At 49.0% G+C, this 18,720-nt stretch overlaps 1 protein-coding gene across 1 annotated transcript in view; it reads left to right on the top strand.

The window, feature by feature from the left end:
- The first annotated feature begins 737 nt into the window (after positions 1-737).
- MNS1 (meiosis specific nuclear structural 1) overlaps positions 738-18,720 on the top strand; it is an 86,901-nt gene continuing 68,918 nt past the window's right edge. The window contains exon 1 of the mRNA XM_082256183.1: positions 738-844. Within this exon, the coding sequence (XP_082112309.1) occupies positions 839-844 (6 nt within the window). The 5' untranslated portion in view covers positions 738-838. The remainder of the gene's footprint in view (positions 845-18,720) is intronic.

Raw genomic sequence — 18,720 nt, 5'->3', positions numbered from 1 at the left:
GGTCTTATATAGAGGTAAGTGGGTGTCAGGGGGTTTTATATAGAGGTAAGTGGGTGTCTGGGGTCTTATATAGAGGTAAGTGGGTGTCAGGGGGTCTTATATAGAGGTAAGTGGGTGTCTGGGGTCTTATATAGAGGTAAGTGGGTGTCAGGGGGCCTTCTATAGAGGTAAGTGGGTGCCTGGGGGTCTTGTATAGAGGTAAGTGGGTGTCTGGGGGTTATTGAGGTTGGTAAGTGACTGGTTGAACGACTCAGTGGGTGGATTTGTTGTGACAACCAGTAGACGGGCCCTGGAAATGTTGGTGATCAGGACCAGGGGCCCCACAAATGATTTTGGCTGCCATGCCTGAGTGTAGGTAGTTATTTGTAGCTGCTGATTATTTATTTATTCCAAACAGGGAGAAGAACAACCCTGTATTTTATGGAAAGAAAAATAAAACAACGCTAGGTGGCGCCTTTACAAACAAATACACCTATACGGGCAAAGGACCCAGCTTTCCCACATAGAGCTCACATTGTGGGAGGTTGTCTCATGCTTTATGTAATAACTAGTTATGGCCATCATATATTCCATGTCCTGAAGACAGCGGCTTCTGTATGCTGCGCGCCCTGATTTCATGAATAGAAATTATTAGTAGAATACCAAAAAGATGGCCGCCCCCGGTGTGGCGGCTACACATTGTGCCTAGGTGTATTTGGATGTGTGGGGCGTGTCCGGTCACGTGGGGGACGGTGGGCGGGAAGGTACAGAACACTTCCTTGGTAACTTGGTTACCGGAGTAACGCGGCTAAACAGGAGCGACAATCCGGATCAGGGGAAGCGCGGGGTCTGCGGAGCCATGATGGTAAAGATGACACTGAGCCAGTCTTGTCATTATGTGTGTTCATGTCCCCAAATGTTATATGTCCCTGTGTTCTGTGCTCTCCACATCGAGGACAATCGTTGTTCCCGGACATTTATAGTTATAGTGGATCTGAAAGGTAACCTTTTCTGGTTTTGCATACAGCAGGGAATGCTCAGAACCCGTATCATCATCATTAATATTAGTCATTTGTTTTGCTCCATTTGGGAGATTTCCCCCCACTTCCTGTCCTGGGGTCATCATAGTAAGTGAGGAAAAATCCCCTTTTAAGGGCCATTCATTCCAGAAAAAGAGGAGTTATGTTGTGCTGTCCTGTGCTGGAAAAAAAAAAACAGAATGTGCATTACTTTATTTTTTTTTTCTGCGCAAACAGAAAAATATAATAGGCATTGCTTTGCGGCTGTAAAAAATTGCATGACTTTGAGGTCGCAAAAGTGTGAAAGGGGCCTTCAGTAATTAAGGTATAGTGTGCCCCCTTTCAATGCAGAGTGACCAGCGTGCCCCCTTTCAATGCACAGTGACCAGCGTGCCCCCTTTCAATGCACAGTGACCAGCGTGCCCCCTTTCAATGCACAGTGACCAGCGTACATGCCCCCAATGCAGTGACCAGCGTACGTGCCCCCAATGCAGTGACCAGCGTACGTGCCCCCAATGCAGTGACCAGCGTACGTGCCCCCAATGCAGTGACCAGCGTACGTGCCCCCAATGCAGTGACCAGCATACGTGCCCCCAATGCAGTGACCAGCGTACGTGCCCCCCAATGCAGAGATCCGCGTGCGTGCCCCCAATGTAGTGACCAGCATACATGCCCCCAATGCAGAGTACATGCCCCCAATGCAGAGTACATGCCCCCAATGCAGAGATCAGTGTGCGTGCCCCCTTACCTACCTGGAGCAGCAGCGGCGGCGGGCGGCGCATCTCAACGAGTCCTTCCAGCAGCGGCAGCTTCTTCTGAGTCCCGGTGACCAGCGGCGCGACTCCACGAGTCCTTTCCGGTCCCGCCTCCTCCTTGGCCAATGGCAAGGGGTTTGTCTTGCGGCCAATCAGGAAGCGCGTATCGGACGCGCTTCCTGATTGGCCAGGAGGAGGATCGGTGTGACAATAGCGAATTTTCATTCGCTATTGTCACACAATGGGTGGACTCGGGACGCACTGCTCTGCGCCCCAGGTCCACCCTTTGCATCGCCCTATTAGAGCCTCTGGCTCTAATCAGGTGATGCCAAATAAAAAAAAAAAAATCCCATTGTACTCCATGCGTCCGGCGCCCCTGCATGCAGATTAGGGGGCCGGACGCATGGATGGGGGGGCGGCTCCCCTGCGCCCTGTATACATCAGCCGCCACTGTAATGCAGCAGATGTAACCTCATATAAAAACAATGCACATAAATGGCAGTTGAGGTTTCATTTAGAAATAAAGCTTAGTGAAAAGGTATTGAGGTGTATGTTAATCCGCAACGCAGCATTTGATAAAGTGACACATTGCGGTGTGTAAAGACCCGTAGGAAAACAAGCATTTGAGTTGTGTTCCTAAAGTTCCAAACCAATCTCCCTTAAAGCGGAGTTCCACCGCTTTAAATACTCCTGACCCCTTGACATGCCACATCTGGCATGTTTTTTTTTTTTTTCGGGGGGGGGGGGGGGGCTGGTACCTAGATTTGACAGGTTCCCACTTCTGTTCTGGCCGCCTAGGCAGCTCAAGCGAAAGTTCTCCTCTCCCCATCCTTTCCTGCAATCTTCTGGGACACGTCGCAGGTCCCAGAAGATTGCCCGGCCATTCACAACGTGCAGCGCCACTTGTGCAGTGCGCACCCAGCTGTGAGCCCTGGTTCACAGTGCGATCACGGAGATCGCATGTAATTCGGAGTGCACTGCTCCTAAATTACATGCGATCTCTGTGCAGTGAAAATTTCAGCCATACACTTTGTATGGCTGAATTCGCACCCCATCCGCACTAAACACACACAGGACCCTTTTTTTTATCCGCAGCAGAATCGGATCGCATGGTGGTTCACACTAGTGCGATCCGATTCTGTGCCAACTTGCAGATCGCAACTGGGGGTGTCGTTAACTTTTAATTGAAACCCCCTGCGTATCGCATATGGCAGTATGAACTGCCAGGGGTGCGGATGCGATGCGGGATCATGCTGCATATTCGCAGCGTTCCCGCATCGCACAAATGTGAATTGGGACTAAAGCCGCAAGTTGCCACAGACGGCTGCCCACACTAGAGATGTCGGTGCCGCCGAACGGCGAGGGAGTGGAGGGAGGCTTCAGGCGGCTGGATCGTGGGACAGGTGAGTGTGTGTTACACTTTTAGTAGATGCTGACTTTTAATAAACACAAAAACGAGTCGAACTCCGATTTAAAGTAAAACTTAACCTGGGGATATTTTTCCCCCAACCTTCTTTTTTCTTCTCTTCCTTTCCTTCCCCTTCCTCTCTTCCCTTCCTCTCTTTCCTTCCCTCCATACCTTACCCTTCCTTTCCTTCCTCCCTCATTTCCTCTCTTCACTTCCTTTCCTCTCCCCCCCCCCCTTCCTTTCCTCCCCCCCTTCATTTCCTCTCCCCCCCCCTTCATTTCCTCTCCCCCCCCTTCCTTTCCTCTCCCCCCCTTTCCTTTCCTCTCCCCCCCTTTCCTTTCCTCTCCCCCCCCTTCCTTTCCTCTCCCCCCTTCCTTTGCTCTCCCCCCTTCCTTTCCTCTTCCCCCCTTCCTTTCCTCTTCCCCCCCTTCCTTTCCTCTTCCCCCCTTCCTTTCCTCTTCCCCCCTTCCTTTCCTCTTCCCCCCCTTCCTTTCCTCTTCCCCCCTTCCTTTCCTCTTCTCCCCCCCTTCCTTTCCTCTTCTCCCCCCCTTCCTTTCCTCTTCTCCCCCCCTTCCTTTCCTCTTCTCCCCCCCTTCCTTTCCTCTTCTCCCCCCCTTCCTTTCCTCTTCTCCCCCCCTTCCTTTCCTCTTCTCCCCCCCTTCCTTTCCTCTTCTCCCCCCCTTCCTTTCCTCTTCTCCCCCCCTTCCTTTCCTCTTCCCCCCCCTTCCTTTCCTCTTCCCCCCCCCCCTTCCTTTCCTCTTCCCCCCCCCTTCCTTTCCTCTTTCCCCCCCCCTTCCTTTTTCCTCTCCCCCCCTTCCTTTTTCCTCTCCCCCCCCCTTCCTTTTTCCTCTCCCCCCCCTTCCTTTTTCCTCTCCCCCCCCTTCCTTTTTCCTCTTCCCCCCCCCTTCCTTTTTCCTCTTCCCCCCCCCTTCCTTTTTCCTCTTCCCCCCCCCCTTCCTTTTTCCTCTTCCCCCCCCTTCCTTTTTCCTCTTCCCCCCCCCCCTTCCTTTTTCCTCTTCCCCCCCCCTTCCTTTTTCCTCTTCCCCCCCCCCTTCCTTTTTCCTCTTCCCCCCCCCCTTCCTTTTTCCTCTTCCCCCCCCTTCCTTTTTCCTCCCCCCCCCTTCCTTTTTCCTCTCCCCCCCCCCTTCCTTTTTCCTCTTCCCCCCCCCTTCCTTTTTCCTCTTCCCCCCCTTCCTTTTTCCTCTCCCCCCCCTTCCTTTTTCCTCTCCCCCCCCTTCCTTTTTCCTCTCCCCCCCCTTCCTTTTTCCTTTTTTCCTCTCCCCCCTTCCTTTTTCCTTTTTCCTCTCCCCCCTTCCTTTTTCCTCTTCCCCCCTTCTTTTTTCCTCTTTCCCCCCCCCCTTCCTTTTTCCTTTTTTCCTCTCCCCCCTTCCTTTTTCCTTTTTTCCTCTCCCCCCTTCCTTTTTCCTCTTCCCCCCCCCCTTCCTTTTTCCTCTCCCCCCCCCTTCCTTTTTCCTCTTCCCCCCCCCTTCCTTTTTCCTCTTCCCCCCCCCTTCCTTTTTCCTCTTCCCCCCCCCCTTCCTTTTTCCTCTTCCCCCCCCCTTCCTTTTTCCTCTTCCCCCCCCCCTTCCTTTTTCCTCTTCCCCCCCCCTTCCTTTTTCCTCTTCCCCCCCCCCCTTCCTTTTTCCTCTTCCCCCCCCCCTTCCTTTTTCCTCTTCCCCCCCCCTTCCTTTTTCCTCTTCCCCCCCCCCTTCCTTTTTCCTCTTCCCCCCCCTTCCTTTTTCCTCTTCCCCCCCCTTCCTTTTTCCTCTTCCCCCCCCTTCCTTTTTCCTCTTCCCCCCCCTTCCTTTTTCCTCTCCCCCACCCTTCCTTTCCTCTTTTCCTTCCCCTCCCCTTCCTTTCTATTCCCTGGTTGTCATCAGCACCTTTTAATTATTGGACGTGTGTACAGATGTGTAGCAGGTCTCCAGGATAAGGATAGGCAACCTGGAATCACTCTTCAAAGGGCAATGATGTTGTGCCCTGCTGCCTTGCTTTACAGAGGGCATTTGACAGGCAGCTTGGAGGTAATATGTCTCCTCTGTGTATTTATTTATTTTTCATCCTGTAAAGCAGTGGATCTCAACCAGGGTTCCTCCAGAGGTTGCTAGGGGTTCCTTGAGCAATGAGCAATTTCTGCCTCTGAGATAAGTTCCCCTGACACCATTGATCTTTTTTTTTTTAATCAGATAATTTTTATTGAATTTTTTTCAAAACAAACAACAAAAATACATAAAAGACCATTGATCTTTTTAGCTATCTGGAAGAAGGTAATTATTTTCAGTGTCAACAAGTGTAAGCAGCATTCATCCCACTGACCATCATACTAATGTATCATGAGTTATAGATGTAGTCATTTTTAGCAGGGGTTCCCTGAGACCTAAAAATTATTTCAAGGGTTCTTATTTTTTTGGAAAAAAATACACTTTAATGAAAAAAAAAAAAAAGGAATATATAACCCATTTTCCGCTTTCGTTCATTGACAGACACAGCTCCTGTCATTCTTGACCATTGGGTAATGCTGCCCCCTACAGGAGTAGGACATTGGACAGAAAAAACTTCTGGCTACAATAATGGGCTGTCCCAGGGGGTATACTCCCTCTTCCTGCTGAAGTCACTCAGTTTTTTTCTGCCTAGTCAGGAGTAAGGACCTAGTCCTTTGCTGGAATCTTTGGTCCTGGCAACATTTCTAGATCGGAAATTTTTTTCCTGGGCTACCGGCTGAATACTCTAGATCCAGTGGTCACCCCAGTCTGGCCAGCGAGCGCATGCAGGTCGGCCGCGACATAGCCCCACTGGACGGGGCGTCTTGTGAAGTCGCAAACAACCTGGCCTCAGTCTGAGTTTGGGGAGGAGGATCTGGAGCGGAGCCCACCCTGTACCTGGTATGGTGAGTAGCTGTCCTCCCTCTACCCCTGGAGGATTTTGGGGTGGACATGGGCCCCTTCTTGGGACGGCCGGACTCCCGGGTTCCCATCCTTCCCGCAGGAACCCACTCCCATTCAGCCCCCCCCTGCATATGCTGGGGTTGTACTTTTATTTAGGTGGCCTGGCCACTTTCCTGGGGTGGGGGCAGAGCACTAACTGGCGAAGGGGGGTGCGCCGCCGGCGACTGAAAAATCAATTGAGCAGGGGGGTTGTACCTGGTGGTGGCTCCTGCCTGGATCTGTCCTTGAGGCCCGGTCCCTGTATTCTGGGTCCGTGTATGCCTCGTGGGGCAGCCATTTTGTTGTAGCCTGTGTGTTTCTATGCACGGCGACCATGTTTGTGTAGTCTGGCGGCCATTTTCTTGTGGTTTACCAATGCAAATAGCGACGGTCATGACAGAGCACTGTGGGCAGCGTTTTCGGCAGTGGGAGCCCCCTCCGTATCCCCTGGTGCTGACTCCTGGATCATTTAGCTTCCTGATTGCGCATGTGTAGTGCAGATTGTTCTGGTGGTCGCAGGTGCCTGTGTCGGCGGCTGGTGAGTCTGGTGGGGTCCTCTTCCTCTCTCCTGAGGATCGTTCTGTGCCTTGTGCTGGGGACTGGGTGGTGCTACCAGCACGGTGGGTGTTGTCCCTTAGCAGTGTGTTACACTTTTTTGTAGGGTCCCCCTGGTGACTCATAGTCTTTGGAGCATGTTTTCCCACCTGATCCCCCTCTTTGTGGCTGTGGTGCCCTCCAGGCCCCAACCATCCATCCATGCACTAACGGCGGTCCAGAAGTCCTATGTGTCCCGGGTTGAGGCGGCTTGCGGGCAATGGGCTAGCAAAAAGCACCCCTCGTCTTCCCCTGCCTCATGGTCTCATAGGATCCTGAATCTGATTCGGCCCGTCGCGGACATGGGTCACCTTGCTGGGTCTGCGACCACGTGCCTGGAATCCTCTGACGGTGAGGATTATACCTCCATGTCGGCGGCCACGCATGAAAAGGTACCGGTTGATGCACTAACTGTATCTGTGTGTGAGACCCTGAAGAAGGAGAATGCAGCTGAAGCTGCGACGGAGGCGCAGGTACCCTTTGGCACTCACAAGCCATCCAGAGCGGCAAAGGTGTTTCCTTTCCCCATCTATTTTGACAGAATTGTGGCTAAAGAGTGGGGACGACTAAAGCGTCCCCGTGGGGTTCCGAATCGCTTTACTAGGCATTACCCCTATGAGGAGTCCCTCTTTTTAAGAAGTAGACTGTACCACCAGTGGTGGACCCTCTGGTTTCCAGATTGAACAAGGCAACTGTAATTCCAGTGGAAAAGACCCTGGCCTTTAAGGATCCCGCTGACTGGAAGGCAAAGGCTGTGGCCTGCATAATGTATACCTTAGCTGGTTCAGCAATGAGGCCAGTATTTACTATTGCCCTAGTGTCATAAACTCTGACCGAGTGGGCTAAGCTCCTATGCCGTGATCTGAAGGGAGAACCGCTTCCTCCTGCCTTTGCCGAGCTGGTGGATGCCTCTTTGGACGCAGCTCCCCTGATGGCTCTCCTCTCTGTTTGGTCCTTCGGCGTGTCTTTTGGCTCAAATGCTGGTCTGCAGACCAGACTTCTAATAAGGCCTTGACTGATCTTCCCTTTCAAGGAGATCGTCTGTTTGGAGCTACCGTGGATGACATCATAAAAGGTCTCAAGGGGGCGGGGGAGAGTACCTTTTCTTCTGCAGGCTACTAAGGGCAAGGAACATCGTCGTAGACATGGACCCTCCTTTCCGGCTCATAAGAAGTTTTTTTCGTCCCTCAGGGTCGACCGACAAGGGCTCGAAGCCTTTTCAGGGCCTCCTCTGACGAATCCCAACGAACCTGGTCTGGCAAGCCGAGACAAGGCTCCTTCTGCATGAAGATGCACCCTCACCCATATCAGGGGTGGGGGGGACAGCTTTGCTGGTTTTCAGACCCATGGACTTCCCAGGTGCCAAACAAGTAGGTTCACAAAGTCATTCGGTCCGGCTACAAGTTCGAGTTTTCCCCTTGTCCCCCCCGGCAAGGTTTTTTCCTTCCAACCTGCGCTTGTCCCCAGACCGGTTACAGGGTCTGTAGGGGGGGCGGTACAAGACCTGTTCCTTCAAGGTGTAATTGCTCTGGTTCCGACTTTAGAAAATTTTCAGGGTTTTTTTTTCTCAAACCTGTTCACAGTCCCCAGGAAGGAAGGGGAAGTACGTCCAATCCTGGACCTCAAGGCGCTAAACTGCTTTGTGCGAGTACAGAAGTTCAAACTAGAGTCCATTCCAACAGTGGTGGCATCTCTGCATCAGGGGGATTTCCTCGCCTCTATAGATATCAAGGATGCCTTCACATTCCAATCTGTGCCAGTCGCCAACATTTTCTCCGCTTTACTGTGGGAGAGGAGCATTATCAGTTTGTGGCGTTACCCTTTGGTCTCACCTCCACTCTTCGGGTCTTCACAAAAGTGTTGGCTCCAGTGCTAGCCTTGCTACACCAATGGGGGATTGCGGTACTGGGATACTTGGATGATCTCCTTCTGCCAGCCGAGTCTCCCTCTGTTAAGGGGGGATGGGTGCGCTGATAGTGTGTTGAAGCTGCTCCCGGTATTCAGTGCTTGGTGAATATATAAAATAAATATGGTGGATCTCCTAGGAGATCGGATTTTGTTCAGCATATGAGTTTATAATTTGCACCTTACCTTTTTCCGTTCGGTAAGGAGGAATTTCACTTGGTGGTGGATACACTTTAGAGTCTCCCTCTGCTCTGGTGGAGAACCTGCAGATCACCATACGAACTCTGCAGGAGTTCGGCTGGATTTTGAGTTTTCAGAAGTCTGCCCTGGTGCCGTCCACAGGATATTCCCCTGCTTACGCTGGCCTAGAAGGTGGTCTTTTTGGTGGCTATCACCTCTGCGTGTGGTTATCCTGTCGTTCACCTTACTTGGTGATTCACAAGGAAAAGTTGGTGCTTCGTGCTTCGACCCTGTCCGTCATTCCTTCCTAAGTTGGTCTCTGACTTTCATTTGAATGAAGACATTGTGTTGCCTTCAGACAAAAACACATCGCTCTGAACAGCAGAACCATCAGGTAAATGGAAACGTTCATCAGGTGCACAGGCTATGGTGATCTCTCCAAACACGATGAAATATAATGTCAAGCAAAAGGACTGCTGACAACTCTCTAAATCTTCCAATTCTTTATTGTCACACCTCCAGTGAGTAAAAAGGTTAAGGTGGCTAACGCGTTTCGGCAATGAGCCTTGGTCACAGCACACACAACATATGAAAAAAAATTATATATATATATATATATATATATATATATATACACACACACACACACATAATAGGAGACTCCACCCCCATACCAATCAATTAGTATTTGAATCAAGTGTTGTGCTGACCAGAAAGGGTCAACAGCTGTTACAAATGTTAGAAGGGAAGTAGTCTCCAATGTGTATTAGTTAAAACAGATGACAGCCTTAATGGAACAAAATATATGGTACAATAAAATACTTGTACATGAAACATACACAGGCCATGTAATAATTTACTTCAGGAAACGATCCACATCATAACGATGATTCATTCCCAAAGGCATCCTTGCTTGGAGGTTAAAAAACCACCACACCTTCCGGAATATGGGCTTGCGGTGGATATCACCCCCTCGGGAGGACAAACCAACTCTTTCTAGTCCTTGAAAGGTAAAGGAAGTCATATTTCCATGGTGCACATATTTAAAGTGTTTATAAACATTAGACAAATTGTACCACAAATATACAAGCCAAAAGTTTGCAACCAAGTTTTGTGTGAATGCCTAGATTCATATAGACTGGGGGACAATATATTGCCCAATGTCTTGGCACGTCTGCTGGAAAATCAAATGAAAGGGCCAAGTCTTTATCTGTTGCAAGTAAAGGTAAGTACTTAGAAATAATATTTTTTTTAAATTAAACTAAATTCTAATGAATAAGTGGTAACAAAAGTAATGGGATTTTTATTTCTAGACAGTGGCATATTTTTAGAACAGGTTTCATTTCTTTTGCTATACTGACCCTTGCCTGAGTTTCTCAGACTGAATGCCTTATCTCTTTTGGAAGCCAAGCGAAGTGCTCCGGGGATGCGTTGTTCATTATACTGACTCTCTTTTTAGGTCTACAGTAATAGTCTCACATTCCACCACAAACGCATCATCAGTTGACAGTATGTCTTCCTTTACAGTATGACTTCCTTTACCTTTCAAGGAGTAGAAAGGGTTGGTTTGTCCTCCCGAGGGGGTGATATCCACAGCAAGCTCCTATCCTGGGAGGTGTGGTGGATATTTAACCTCCAAACAAGAATGCCTTTGGGAATGAATCATCGTTATGATGTGGATCTTTTTCTTAAGTAAATTATTACATGACCTGTGTATGTTTTCTTGTATTTTAATGTACCCTATATTTTGTTCCATTATGGCTGTCATCTGTTTTAACTAACACACATTGGAGACTACTTCCCCCCTACAATTTGTAACAGCTGTTGATCATTTTTGGTCAGCACAGCACTTGATTCAATTACTAATTGAGTGGTATGGGGGTGGAGTCTGCTATTGTGTGTGTGTGTGTGTGTGTGTGTGTGTGTGTGTGTGTGTATATATACATGTACAGTGCCTTGCGAAATTATTCGGCCCCCTTGAACTTTGCAACCTTTTGCCACATTTCAGGCTTCAAACATAAAGATATAAAACTAATTTTTTGTGAAGAATCAACAACAAGTGGAACGAAATTTATTGGATATTTCAAACTTTGTTAACAAATAAAAAAACTGAAAAATTGGGCGTGCAAAATTATTCAGCCCCTTTACTTGCAGTGCAGCAAACTCTCTCCAGAAGTTCAGTGAGGATCTCTGAATGATCCAATGTTGACCTAAATGACTAATGATGATAAATAGAATCAACCTGTTTGTAATCAAGTCTCCGTATTAATGCACCTGCACTGTGATAGTCTCAGAGGTCCGTTTAAAGCGCAGAAAGCATCATGAAGAACAAGGAACACACCAGGCAGGTCCGAGATACTGTTGTGGAGAAGTTTAAAGCCGGATTTGGATACTAAAAGATTTCCCAAGCTTTAAACATCCCAAGGAGCACTGTGCAAGCTAAAATATTGAAATGGAAGGAGTATCAGACCACTGCAAATCTACGAAGACCTGGCCGTCCCTCTAAACTTTCAGCTCATACAAGGAGAAGACTGATCAGAGATGCAGCTAAGAGGCCCATGATCACTCTGGATGAACTGCAGAGATCTACAGCTGAGATGGGAGACTCTGTCCATAGGACAACAATCAGTCGTATACTGCACACATCTGGCCTTTATGGAAGAGTGGCAAGAAGAAAGCCATTTCTTAAAGATATCCATAAAAAGTGTCGTTTAAAGTTTGCCACAAGCCACCTGGGAGACACACCAAACATGTGGAAGAAGGTGCTCTGGTCAGATGAAACCAAAGTCGAACCTTTTGGCAACAATGCAAAACGTTATGTTTGGCGTAAAAACAACACAGCTCTGGTGGTGGCAGCATCATGGTTTGGGCCTGCTTTTCTTCAGCAGGGACAGGGAAGATGGTTAAAATTGATGGGAAGGTGGATGGAGCCAAATACAGGACCATTTTGGAAGAAAACCTGATGGAGTCTGCAAAAGACTTGAGACTGGGACAGAGATTTGTCTTCCAACAAGACAATGATCCAAAACATAAAGCAAAATCTACAATGGAATGGTTCACAAATAAACATATCCAGGTGTTAGAATTGCCAAGTCAAAGTCCAGACCTGAATCAAATCGAGAATCTGTGGAATGAACTGAAAACTGCTGTTCACAAACGCTCTCCATCCAACCTCACTGAGCTGGAGCTGTTTTGCAAGAAGGAATGGGCAAAAATTTCAGTCTCTCGATGTGCAAAACTTATAGAGACCTACCCCAAGCGACTTACCGCTGTAATCGCAGCAAAAGGTGGCACTACAAAGTATTAACTTAAGGGGGCTGAATAATTTTGCACGCCCAATTTTTCATTTTTTTTTTTTTATTTGTTAAAGTTTGAAATATCCAATAAATTTTGTTCCCCTTCATGATTGTGTCCCACTTGTTGTTGATTCTTCAAAAAAAATTACAGTTTTATACCTTTATGTTTGAAGCCTGAAATGTGGCAAAAGACCGCAAAGTTCAAGGGGGCCGAATACTTTCGCAAGGCACTGTACATAGTTTATATAATATGTGTTTTTTAATATGTTGTGTGTGTGCGCGGCACATCGCCGAAACACGTTAGCCACCTTGTCCTTTTTACTCACTTGGGTGTGATAATAAAGAATTGGAAGATTTACAGAGTTCCCGACTGTCCTTTTGCTTGACGTTGTGTTGCCTTCCCTGTGTCCCAGACCTAAACATCCAAATGAAATAGCCTTGCATGCATTGGATGTGATCCGGGCAATTAGGGTGTACCTGGCAGCTACCAATTCTTTCAGGAAGATGTTCATTGACGGACATGGCACCCACCCCTCTGTTGAGTTATGATTCTCCTGACATTGCTTGTAACAAAACTGACTATAGCAGGAAGAGGGAGTATACCACCTGGGACTGCCCATGGGTGTAGCCATTTAGTTCTGCCTAGTGTCCTACTCCTGTAGGGGGCAGCATAACCCAATGGTCAAGAATGACAGGAGCTGTGTCTGGCAATGAACATGAGAGAAATGGTTTTTACGGTAAGTCAAAAATCCAATTTTTTTTTTTTTTTTTGCCATGAAAGCTGTTACGCCAAGTAAATAGATACCCAGCATGTCATGCTTTACAATTGCGCATGCAAGTAGAACATTAAGCAGGAAAAAGCTTTACCACACATATGGGGCCGTCCTTGCAGGCATACACCTACACACTCTGCTATAGCCCTCAGTTTGTTTCTGCCTAGTTTAGGAGTAGGACCTAGTTCCCGGCTGGGACTTCGGTCTTGGCTTGTCTTCTTTATTTTAAAGGGAACCTTTGCTAAAAATTTAATTTTTTAGCTAGTTATGTTCCTGAGAGAACTGAAATCAACAGCCGGCCTGGGTTTCGGACTGGATATGCTAGATCCTTAAGGTCTCCCAGCCCGGCCAGCGAGCATGTGCAGCCCAGCGCTAGGCCTCGCCACGACAGAGCCAAAATGGACAGGGGAGTCGCAGCGTACCACTTGGCAGTCAGCACCCTCACCTCGAGTGGAGAGGTAGTCTGTCCGGAGTGGGGCCCACCCGATGTCGTTGGTATGGTGAGTAGTGTCCCCCCATAGCTCTTGCGGTCTCGGGGTGGACGTGGGCCCCTCCTTGGGATGGTCGAACCCCCGGGTTCCCTTCCATTCCCCTATTCCCTCTAACAGTCACGGTGGTCTTTTGGCCCCAAACTACACCCACGCCCCCCCTCCCGGAGTTAGGTAGGAGCTGGCTTTGCCACTTGCTCCAGTAAGGGGAGGGGGGGGGATGTATGCGGTTGTTGCTGATCGGGCTATCAGGATCGCAAACGGGGGTCTTTGAGCAAGTTCCCATGGGGATTAGTGACTGGGGCAGAGATGTCTTTTAGGCTCCCTGCGGCGGTTATAGGCTTGAGGGGGAGCGGATGTTTCTTCATACACGGGTCTGCGCCTCACTTGGCTGGATCGGGCCGAAAATTAAGGCCGCGGCTTGCGGCCTACTCACGGCTGTTCCTGTCCGAGTACTATATCAAGCCGCCCGGGTACCATGTCAAGCTGTCCGAAGTGCCTGACTGAGCTGACCGGTGGATGCCGACGGATCGCCTCACGTGGCCGGATCAGAAAAATTAAGGCCGTGGCTTACGGCCTTCTCGTGGCTGATGGAGCTGGCTGTCTGAGTGACTGACCAAGCTGTCCGGGGGCAACTGACCAGGCTGTCCAAGCTCCTATCCGAGCTGTCCAAACTGCTAATCAAGCTGATAGAGCTGACAGCAGACCCACGACTGGATCGGGCCCCAAATTTAGGCCACAGCTTTGGGGCCTACTTGAGGCTGGCTGACCGAGTTGCTGACCAGGCGGTTTGAGCTGCTGACCGGGGTGATAGAGCAGCAAATGGGCATCTGCCCCCTTTGAACCTGGGGGGGGGGGGGGGGGGGTGCCGTGTGTAGGGGTACTCTGCTTGTGTGTCTGTGTCACGGCTGGCACCCTCTTTATAGGGGGCTATGTCCTCATGTAATTTATGGTCTCTCTTTAGCCGGCGTCTCCTTGCGGGACTGCGGTCAGCAACACCCCCCCCCCCCCCCGCTTGTTATGCACTCACTCAGGGTAAGCTTAGCACATAGCGAATCTATTGGGTCTGCATCCACACATTTCGGGTGCTCTGCAGTGAGGACGATTCCTTTTTTACTGCACATTCAAGGGCGCTGGTGGATGCACTAATTGTATCGGTGCAGAAAATGTTAACATGGGGGGCGCAGATCCCCTAAAGGCGGCAAAGGTACTCCCTTTTCCCTCCTACTGTTACAAAATTGTCGCGCGTCTGTGGCGTTGTTCTAAACGCGATAATGGTAACCACACATGGTGGGGCTAAAAAGCTGGTCTGCGGATCAGGCTCTACAGATCTTTCCTTTACGGGGTACCACCTATTTGGGTCTTTGTTGGAATCCGCTAAGGGCAAGTCACCGCTTAATAGACAGGGCCCTTATTTTTCAGCACACAGGCGGCCCCTTCGTGACTTCGGCATGCAGGAGAAAGGACCTATGCCATTTAGGCCATCTGGGTGTTTGAAGAAAATGTGGCCGGTTAAGCCGAGAACAGGCCCCTCCAGATCTGCGGACAAATCTCCGTCTGCATGAAGAGTTGCCCTCACCCGTATCTGGGTTGAGGGGACGTCTTTGTTTCCTGTCCGGAGCCATGGACCTCCTTGATTCAGGACAAATGGGCCCACGAGCTGCTCCGATCGGGTTACAAGATCGAATTCAGGTCCAGACCGTCAGACAGATTCTTCCCGTCCAATCTACGCCTATCTTCAGATCGGTTAAGGGATCTATGAGAGGCGGTACAAGATCTGCAGTCGCAAAGGGTGGTTGTGCTGATTCCCTCTGGAACGCTTTCAAGGGTTTTATGCAAACCTGTTTACTGTTCCCAAAAAAGAAGGGAAAGTACATCCAATTCTTGACCTCAACGCTCTGAATCGCTTTGTGCGGGTACAGAGCTTTCGAATGGAGTCCATTCGCCCGGTAGTAGCGTTCCTACACCAAGGGGACTTTTTGGCCTCTATCGATATCGAGGATGCAAATCTGCACATCCCTATTTACGCAGGACACCGGCGTTTTTCTTTGCTTTGCTGTAGGAGAGGAACATTATCAATTTGTGGCGTTACCTTTTTGGTCTCACCTCCGCCCGCATGGTCTTCACCAACGTGTTGGCTCCGGTATTGGCATTACTGTAACAGCGGGAGATTGCGGTACTGGGGAGAGCAGACTCGCATTCAATGCGGTTGGGCGACTTGTCAGTCACTGTACGAACTCTGCAAGAGTTTGGTTGGAACATCAATTTAAAAAAAAAAACTGCTCTGGTCCCATCTTAAAAGATGGATTACCTGGGTCTGACTCTGGACTCCGCTTCGGTGAGGGTGTTTCTTCCCCCGGGAGAGCTGCAGAAGTTGCAGAAGGCGATTCGCCTGCTGTTCTCCAGCAACTTGTCCTCTCTGTGGACATGCATGTGAGCCTTTGGTCTGATGGTGTTGACCTTCGAGGCGGTTCCGTTTGCTCAGTTCCACACAAGCCCCTTACAAAGGGAAATTCTTGTCAAGTGGAACAAAGATCTAAAATCCTTGGACGCTATGATTTAGTTGAGTCCTAGCACAAGGAGTGTTCTTCTTCTTTGGTGGCTTCATTCGTTGGCCCTACACCAGGACAATCCTTCCATTGTATTGGACCATGGTAACCATGGATGTCAGCCTGTCCGGCTGGGGAGAAGTGCTTGGGAAGCCTGTGTGTCCTGGGGTCCTGGATCTGAGCGATAAAGCTTTGCCTGAGTCACTGGATGAATCTTCTTCAGAGTTGTCCAGTTCTGTTTCAATAGGACAATGCCACGGTTGTGGCTTACATCAATCATCTAGGGGGCACCAAGAGTGTCCTGGCGGCCTGGGAGGTTGCCGAGATCCTGAAATAGGCAGAACATTTTGTTCCAGCCCTTTCCGCCGTGCATATCCAAGGAGTGGAGAACTGGCAGGCGGATTACCTGAGTCGTAAGGTGTTGGATCGGGGGGAATTGTCCCTGCACCCGGAGGTGTTTCACCTGCTATGTGTCCGGTGGGGGACACCCGACGTTGACCTGTTAGCCTCTCGACTCAACAAGAAGGTACAGAGGTTTGTAGCCAGGTCTCAGGATCCTCTTGCCGTTGCCACAGACACTCTGGTGGCTCCTTGGGGTCAGTATCGGCTGATTTATGTGTTCCCTCTGCTGAAGCTCCTGCCGAGGATTCTGCACAGAATAGAGGTGGAAGGGATTCTGGTCATTCTGGTGGACCCAGACTCGCCTTGCCGGTACGCAGATATGGTAAGGTTGGTCGCCGATGCTCCTTGGAGATTTCCTCTCAGGGAAGATCTGCTGTCTCAAGGGCCGATCTTCCATCCTGCTTTACAGTCGCTGGCTTTAATGGCGTGGCTGTTAAAAGCCAGGTGCTGAAGGTCAGGGGTCTTTCTGACTTAGTAATTCCTACAATGTTGAAGGCTGGGAGATCTATCATCGTACGTGGAAATCGTACATCTCATGGTGTGAATCGCTGAAGGGGCATCCTCGCTTTTTTCCGGTGGCTAGGATTTTGGCCTTTCTCCAAAGAGGGGTTCAACAGCGGTTGGCCTTGGGTACGGTCTGTTCTTCAAAAATCTCCCTTTGAGAACATTAGGGAGATTCCTCTGCTCGCAGAGTATCTGAATTGGTGGCGCTATTCTGCCGTTCACAGAAATTAAGTGGTACTTCGACCTAATCCGTCGTTTCTTCCTAAGGGATTGTCTATGTCTGCTGAGAACATACCCAGATTGATCAGGCAGACGGTGGTACAGGCTTATTCACTGAAGGGTCAGGTTACACTTTTCCCTGTGAAGGCGCTTTCTACTAGGACGCTGAGTGCTTCTTGGGCTTTTCGCCATCAGGCATCAGTGATGCAAGTTTGCAAGGCGGCAAGTTGTTCGTCGGTGCACACGTTCAGAAAATTCTATAAAGTAGATGTGTTGGCATCCTCGGATACTTCTTTTGGCCTCAAGTTTTTGCAGGCTGCTGTTTGACTTTAGTCTCTTTGAGGGTGTTTGTTCTATATGAGCTCCAGTTGTTCCTGGTTGAGCTCCATGTTCACTGGTTGGCTAAAGTTTTAGCCTTTTTGGGAATTGCGTTCTTTTTCTGCGTTTTCTCACCCCTCATGCAAATACTGATTTGGGATGTCCCAATGGTCAAGAATTATATGGAGCTGCGTCTGTCAATAAACGATCGAGAAAAGGATTTCACGGTAAGTCAAAAATCCAGGTATTTATTTTATGACTTTTTTTTTTTTTTTCCAACTTTCCCTTTTACATTATTATTATTTGTTCACTTCCTATCACAAGAAATGTAATGTAATAGAAATAAGCAGTGATGGGTAGGGATGCACCGAAATGAAAATTCTGGGCTGAAACAGAAACCGAAAATTCAGGATGCCCTTGGCCGAAAACCGAAAAGGACTTTTTTACCCCAAATGATTTTAAAATAGTTTTTTCTATCATTGAAGATGAAAAAAGAGACATGAAAAAACACAAACATATAAGCACTAAAATCCATCCAACATAAATAATGACTTAATGCTAGAAGGGGGAGGCAGGGAGTGGAAAAGGGAAGGGGAGGAAAAAACAAATTGGTAAATAAGTATGGAATGTCCATTGAATAAGATATCCAACTGCACCAAGCAGTTCTTCTCAGAAGTGAGGAAAACTCTGGAACAAATACAAAAAGCACAGAACAGTGCTCTAAGTGCAGACCGATTTAATTAAAGTGTGTTTATACAAATGTAGCAACTCCAAAGAAGCCACGGCATGAAAAGGCTGTTGTATCAATGATTGAGCAGGACTCCTAGGTGGTGCTGTCCCTCCACATGTAAGGACAAAACCAAAGCAAGCCGTCCGTCACAGGAGGAGAGGTGCCGGCTGTCTCCTGTGATAGTCCCGGTCCCAAGCGGAGCTGTGATGCGGAAGTGAAGATGAGAGAATATGGCAGCGTTACCCGGAAGCTGAGGAAAGAGCGGGCATGTCCGTTTGGGACTTGGTGCATGCTCAGAAACGCGTTGTGCGCCCACCAGCTTCCGGGTGACGCTGCTGTATTCTTTCTTCTTCACTTCCGCATCACAGCTCCTCTTGGGACCCGGACTATCATAGGAGACAGCCGGCACCTCTCCACCTGTGACGGACGGCTTACTTCGGTTTTGTCCTTATATGTGGATGGACGGCACCACCTAAAGGAGTGTTGATCAATCATGGATACAACAGCCTTTTCATGCCTTGGCTTCTTGTGAGTTGCTAAATTTGTTTTAATGCACTTCAATAAAATCTGTCTGCACTTAGAGCGCTGTATTTTGCTTTTTGTATTCATTTTCGGCATATATGACCCGTTTTCGGCCGAAATTTCGGTGCACCACTAGCGACAGGTCCTATTTTATG

This window comes from Pelophylax lessonae (genome assembly GCF_965119305.1).
Source record: "Pelophylax lessonae genome assembly, chromosome: 4".
Taxonomy (NCBI): domain Eukaryota; kingdom Metazoa; phylum Chordata; class Amphibia; order Anura; family Ranidae; genus Pelophylax; species Pelophylax lessonae.
This window is presented reverse-complemented; position numbering and strand designations above follow the sequence as displayed.